Source organism: Cherax quadricarinatus, chromosome 45 (assembly GCF_038502225.1).
Source record: "Cherax quadricarinatus isolate ZL_2023a chromosome 45, ASM3850222v1, whole genome shotgun sequence".
Lineage (NCBI taxonomy): Eukaryota > Metazoa > Arthropoda > Malacostraca > Decapoda > Parastacidae > Cherax > Cherax quadricarinatus.
The window spans coordinates 23,916,272-23,923,211 of record NC_091336.1 but is presented as its reverse complement, the minus strand read 5'-3'; the positions used below and the strand labels follow the sequence as shown (position 1 = coordinate 23,923,211).

Here is a 6,940-nt window from a genome sequence, read left to right as displayed (position 1 = left end):
TCACTTTGCCAATAAAAGCTCAAGCATCGAACAATCTTTTGTGCGGAGTCATTAATACGAGAACGTAAACACGTCCCACTCACCGGCACTCCAACGGCTTAGCCAGAAAAAGAGGAAGAATTAATCAGATAAATACATCTCCTGGATCTTTCCAGTAAGATTGCACAGCTGGATAAGTGGATTTAATCCCCAGTGAATATACATCTTCAACTTCTTGCAGACTGTTAATTTACTTATATATATATATATATATATATATATATATATATATATATATATATATATATATATATATATATATATATATATATATATGTGTGTGTGTGTGTGTGTGTGTGTGTGTATAAACTAGATAGGGATTGGCAGAGAGCATGCATAGTTCCTTTGTATAAAGGGCAAAGGGGATAAAAGAGAGTGCAAAAATTATAGGGGGATAAGTAGTGAGGCTCAAGTTAGAGTATGTAGGAAAGAGGGAAATTTTTTTCCCAGTAAAAGTAGGCCTTAGACAAGGATGTGTGATGTCACCGTGGTTGTTTAATATATTTATAGATGGGGTTGTAAGAGAAGTAAATGCGAGGGTCTTGGCAAGAGGCGGGGTAAGAGAAGTTGACAAAATTAAAGGTGAATACAGGAAAGAGTAAGGTTATGAGGATAACAAAAAGATTAGCATTCAGATATTTGGGAGTGGACGTGTCAGCGGATGGGTCTATGAAAGATGAGGTGAATCTAGGGAAGTACTACCGTCTTAGCCAAGTGAATGTGTAAAGGAAGGCGGGGTAGGGGTCGGCCTAGGAAGGGTTGAGGAGGGGGTAAAGGAGGTTTTGTGTGCGAGGGGCTTGGACTTCCAGCAGGCATGCGTGAGCGTGTTTGATAGGAGTGAATGGAGACAAATGGTGTTTAATACTTGACGTGCTGTTGGAGTGTGAGCAAAGTAACATTTATGAAGGGATTCAGGGAAACCGGCAGGCCGGACTTGAGTTCTGGAGATTACAGTGCCTGCACTCTGAAGGAGGGGTGTTAATGTTGCAGTTTAAAAACTGTAGTGTAAAGCACCCTTCTGGCAAGACAGTGATGGAGTGAATGATGGTGAAAGTTTTTCTTTTTCGGGCCACCCTGCCTTGGTGGGACTCGGCCGGTGTGATAATAAATATATATATATATGTGTGTGTGTGTGTGTGTGTGTGTATAAACTAGATATTAAGTTGGTAGACAGCAACAGCCTAGGGAAGTACTACCGTCTTGCCAAGTGAATGTGTAACGGAAACCTGTAATTGTTTTACATGATAAGATTGCTGGTGTCTTTTTTTTCTCATAAACACTCGGGATACTGTATATAACGTGTTACTTCTGCTTGCAATTAGGTCACATTACATATGCATGAACATGCATATATATACATACCCCCCTATATATTTTCTTCTATTTTCTTTATAGATCTTGTTCTTATTTATTTTATCTTCTCTCCATGGGGAAGTGGAGCAGAATTCTTCCTTCGTAAGTCATGCGTGTCGTAAGAGTCGACTAAAATGTCGGAAGGAGCTAGTAACCCCTTCTCCTGTATGCATTACTAAATTTAAAAAGAGAAACTTTGATTTTTCTTTTTAGGTCACCATGCCTTGGTGGGATACGGCCGGTTCGTTGAATATAATCTCCCATCCTCCCTGCGAAGAGAGGCTACGCCGTTCAGATATTTACAACAACACTAGTCTCTTCATCTTCTCATCCTTAAATGAAGTCTGATATATTTTTCACTCACCTTAAACACAGTAAAGAAATCTAATACACTCGAACTGAATATAAAAGTTGTCAATAGCCAAAAAAAAAAAAAAAAAGTCTCTGAAGAAGGAACTGTAACGCAATTGTGGGTCAAAAACATATTGCCGAGAATTAAAAACAAGAAAAGGCTGCCTTCTAAACAACAACAGTCCGTGTGGGTCATTCACCTTTCGCACGATCCTTTACGAATGGAGTGGACAAACGTTTTGCAAATACTATATTCCAATAGATTCAGTATATGGTTTCTGTAATCACTTGAACGCTGAGGTTAGTTTATCGACATCCATGGATGGTTGACTCTAGACACTTGGGGGTTAATACATGGCTGCATAAATATTACAAATGATCTTTAAAGTGAAAGTAGTAGTATTAGTAGCAGCATTGGTAGTATTAGTAACAGTAAAGACAGCAGTATCATTACCAGCAGTAGGAATTTATACTTTATACACTCTTTTTAAAATACAATATCTATGCACAGTTTCCAATATGGCATTATTTTGCGCCTACTTTCTAACAAGCTAGTACGGTGGTTGTACGGGCCGTCTGCCATGTTATCTAACCTCCGCAGTCAAGAAAGAAAGAGAATTCCTGATTCCTATCTACTAAAACTTTCATGTACCCTCCTCCCTGTTTCTCTCCCCTCTCTCTCTCTCTCCCCTCTCTCTCTCCCCTCTCCCTCTCCTCTCTCCCGCTCCTCTCTCCCTCTCCTCCCTCTCCCCCATCTCTCAGTCCTACAATATTGATCTGAAACCTATCACACGCAATCCAAAGTTCTCTCAAAACAATTTGTAGCAGATGAGAGACTTAGTATCTTATAACAAGAAAGAAAATTGGCACTGATTACTGTGGTTTTCTTGTCATCCGTCTTAGGTTTGGAAGCTCAGAGACATAATGGTGACATGTATCAATCTACTCTTGCTCCTTCATCATGACTGATTATCTTAAAAATTTAATGGTAGGATATATAATAAGAGTAAATCTCTCAATATTATAATTATTATTGTTGGTGTTTTTGTTGTTGGTGTTTATAAGTACTATTTTTTTTATTAATTTTGTCATTATTATTAGTGTTATAAATAATTATGCTGTTTTTTTGAGTTCATTGAATTTGTGGATTGTTATAAAGCCATGAAAAACGTGCATTGTACCTACGATCATAGGAGTACAAATATGTAGCATCTGTCTAGCGGTTACAGTGACTGAGGCTCGAGTCTCTACCACTCTTCGTTAGGTTCATATAACTCCCAGGGAATGAGAGGTAATCAGGTTTGATTCAAAGGGAGGGCAGCTCCAGTTCTTTGGATCAAGAATCCTTGGGCAGCATCAAGGTACCCCACCTTAAAGGAAGACCAGCAGAGGAACGTGTAGAGCAACAGATGTAAGTGGAGGATAAAAAGGTCACTTTATGGCCAGACTCTTGTATTCACGACGCGACTATAACAGCTGCTCCCCAGAGAGTTGTATTACTCCTTTCCTGCCACCTTCCTTGAGATATTGAGGTGTTTCTGCTTTCTGTTTGGAGGACTGAGGTCTTTCTTGTTTCTTCAAGTGCTTCTCCTTCCTTTGTGGAGGATTGAAGTACTTTTGAGGTTCTCTTCTTTTCTTCAAGGAGGATTGAGTTCTTTTGGTTCCTTGGAGGATTATGATCTTTCTGCTACCTTCTTGGAAGATTGATGACTTTGTTTTTACCTCAGAGAAAGATTAAAGTAATTTTTATTTAATTTTATTCCCTAGAGGGATGAAAGTTTTCTTTTTCTTCATTGGAGGACTAAAGTAATTTTTTGCTCTCCATGGTAAGTTAATTTACCTGCTTCCTGCTAGTCCTAGAGTGGGACCTCTGTCATGGAGGGTTTTCTTTGACTTTACCTGGGGTCACTTCCGGTGGTCACCAACCCTTGCGGCCCGATCTCAGACCAAGCCTCCTGGCTGGTGGCCTGGTCGGTCATGCTGTTTGTCAGCCGCCTTCAGTCCAATTCCAACCCGGCTGATCAGGAATAGTTTTGAGGAAATTGTCAAGTTCCCTCTCGAAGACAGCTAGGGGTTTGTTGGTAATCTCCCTTAAGCATGACGGGAGGGTGTCTAGTCGTGGTCCCTCAAGTGTACCTCAGTGCTCTCAGAGTGCTCATCGCTCCCCTGCTTTCAGTTGAGGTATCCAGCACCCTCTGCCAAGCCTCTTGTATTCATAAGTACTCATTTCGGGAGTAATCTCTCCAATACCTTTCAGGTTTAAATTATGATTCATCTTGTGGTACTGTTCTGACCTTCAGGGGTGCTACCCTGTCTTTTGAAGTCATTAGTGTACTTCCTTCTGAGTCCCTCAGGGGCCTGAACGGGGCTGAGAGGGCTGAAATCCCCTTTATGGATAATTTTTTTTTCACACCTTTCTCACCTACATTTAAGGAGGTTAAGTTCTAGGGATTTCAAGCTCTCTCAGCAATTTAAATTCTTAACCGAGTTAATACAAGCTGTGAAGGATTTCTGTACATTGTCCAGCTTTGCAATTCCCTTGCCTTGAATGCGAAAAGTTTTACATTGGTCAGCCAGGTTTCAATCTTTTAATTAATTTTCAAACATTTTCCATTTGGAGAAGTTTAATTCTGCATCTTCTTTTATTGCCCAAAACGTCTTTTGCTGTTCCAATCTCCACATGTTTATTTATATCTTTATTTACTTTGAGGCTTACGTTGGTAGATAATGTTAATTTGTCTTTTCTTTTCCTAAAAACACTGGATATTCAATATATAATATCTCAGAAATTTCCTTCTCTGAATTAACAATTACGTAGTTTACCTTACTTGTTAATATTCTGTTTTTATTTTCCCCATTAATATTATTTTGCAAAATTTTCAAAAGAGTTTTGTCCTGATTCGAGTTACATTATTTTTCAAATTAATTTCTGGCTCCTTATATAGGTATAGTAATTTACAGCTCGTCAGGTTTATTAACTTCTGGGTCTCGGAGAGTTGTGCATTGCTTCCAGTTTTTTCTTTCCCTTTTTTTCATGTTTTTTTTTCTAGTCCCGTTGGTGAACCAGTTGCATTTGTTTCATCTGCAATGCATTTTGGAAACTTGTTTGAGTCTGTTTTACATATACGTTGCGGAACAATTTTTATATTTTGCTTATATCTCTCCCTCGCAGAATTGTTTTCCTAAAATACTGGTTTAGGTCCGGAAACTTTCCTACTTTTTCTTTTGTAATATAAAAATGTGTGTGTGTGTGTGTGTGTGTGTGTGTGTGTGTGTGTGTGTGTGTGAGGTCACCTATTTGTGGTTGTAGGGTTCGAGTCTCGGCTTTTGGTCCCGCCTCTCCGCTGGATGATACTAGATCACTCACTGCTCTAAGAGCCTTGTCCTACCTCTCCTTAAAGCTGTGTGTATGTAATAACACTTTTCAATAATTTTAAGAAATCTCTTCAAAAAGATCATAAAATGAAACATTTTGATACTCTGGGATCTTCCTCAGTACATTATTTTTACGTTAAGTGGTATCCCAATTTTTTACTTCTATTTTAAAATGTGGGATACAAAACTATTGTATTTTGTCCAGTATTTCTTGTATCTCCAGTTTGTTCTTTGCAACACAAGTGTTTATTTCAAGTGGATAAAAAATATGTTATTTTTTTAATTTCTTTTGAAGTCAATACTAAATTTGGTTTTGATAAGTGTCTAATTGTTTCACTCTAGTTATTTTTTTTTTTTTTTGATGAGGTGATGCATATTGAAAAATTTAATTTTGTGCTCACCCCCACAGGAGGAAATAGTAAGAGAGAAAGATAAATCGAGGCGATTTGGGGATCTTTATTGATGTATCTTTTCGCCACACAGTGGCTTCATCAGTCCATACAAAGGAGAATGACGAAGAGCAGGAGTAGTTTGAGGTAATCAGTCCCTCAGTCTTGAGTCTATGTAATCAGTCCATCAATCTTGAAAAGAATACAGCATATACACGAAAAAGTTGCTTATACATTGTAGACAGGTGAGGTGCAGCAGTCGTAGGTGGTATCACATTTGACAAATCCAAATGCCTCACCTGCCGACAGTATATAAGCAACTTCTTCGTGTATATACTGTATTCTTTTCGAGTTTGATGGACTGATTACATAGGCTGAAGGCTGAGGGACTGATTACCTCAAACTACTAATGTTCTTCAATTAAGATACCCAAGTGTTGCACATATGTCTAATTCATCAACTTGTCGGTTCTCCGAACCATTTATCTACTTAAATCGCGGCACAAAGTAGCAAGAGATACAGAAGAATGAAAAGTGTAAGACTGAGGATAAAATATAAAGAAATGTGAAAAGGGGATGAAGGAATAGGAGATGTAAGAGCGAGATAAAGTATAAGATAGATAAATGTAAAGGAGATGCAAAAATGAGAAAGGTAGAAGAGTAACAATACAACAAAGAAACAAATGCATGAAAACGCAATTTCTCTAAAGGCTCATTTATTGTATTCATAAATTCTGCTACACACATGCACAAGAAACACGCTTTCCCCAACACACTCCAACAATTTTACTCCAACATACCTGCAACACACCTTCAACACATCTCCAAAACAAAAAGATAATCACTGGTAGGTAACCACCAGCTCCAGCATACTCCAAATTTATTTACCCTGGGACACCCTAACTCACCTGTATATTGGAAGTCCCGTAGCGCCACTGTAGAAGAGAACGAGGATGGGGGAGTCTCCTAATGTAGGGGAAGTAACGTTACAGGGCAGCTGGGTTCGACCCCCCTCTATAGCGAAGACTTCTGTCAAAGGACCTGTCGGGAAATAATAAGAGTTTAAATATAAATGCTTTCAGATTATCCAGGATTTAAAAGGCATCTTTAATCTCTATACTGATATTAGGGCTTCTAACATTTGACTCTCAAATTTGTGTCTTTGTAGTCAGGTTTCCTATGGAAAATGGGATTGAATATATAATTGTTGTGGCTGTTGAGGGATAGCAGTTATTGCCGACAAGTGCAGTAGAAAGACTTGCAAAATAATGTTTCTTTCATGGTAGAACTTGATTAAGCTCTGCAATGAGCGAAACGTTGATTTTCAAAATGCTTTTCCCCTGCCCCAAATGCCTTTGCATTCTTTGTCAGTAACAATGGTAATGATAACTTAATTTTCGCAATGAAACTCTGCAACATAGGAAGGATATGTAC

The 6,940-nt window shown here is 38.5% G+C and overlaps 1 protein-coding gene across 2 annotated transcripts in view; it reads right to left on the bottom strand.

The window, feature by feature from the left end:
- The window catches only part of LOC128694939 (neural cell adhesion molecule 1-B-like), a 216,112-nt gene that overhangs the window by 84,171 nt on the left and 125,001 nt on the right, over window positions 1-6,940 (bottom strand). For both annotated transcript variants that reach the window (XM_070094367.1, XM_070094366.1), the window contains exon 3: window positions 6,415-6,547. In XM_070094367.1, coding sequence (XP_069950468.1) covers window positions 6,415-6,547 — 133 coding nt within the window. The remainder of the gene's footprint in view (window positions 1-6,414; window positions 6,548-6,940) is intronic.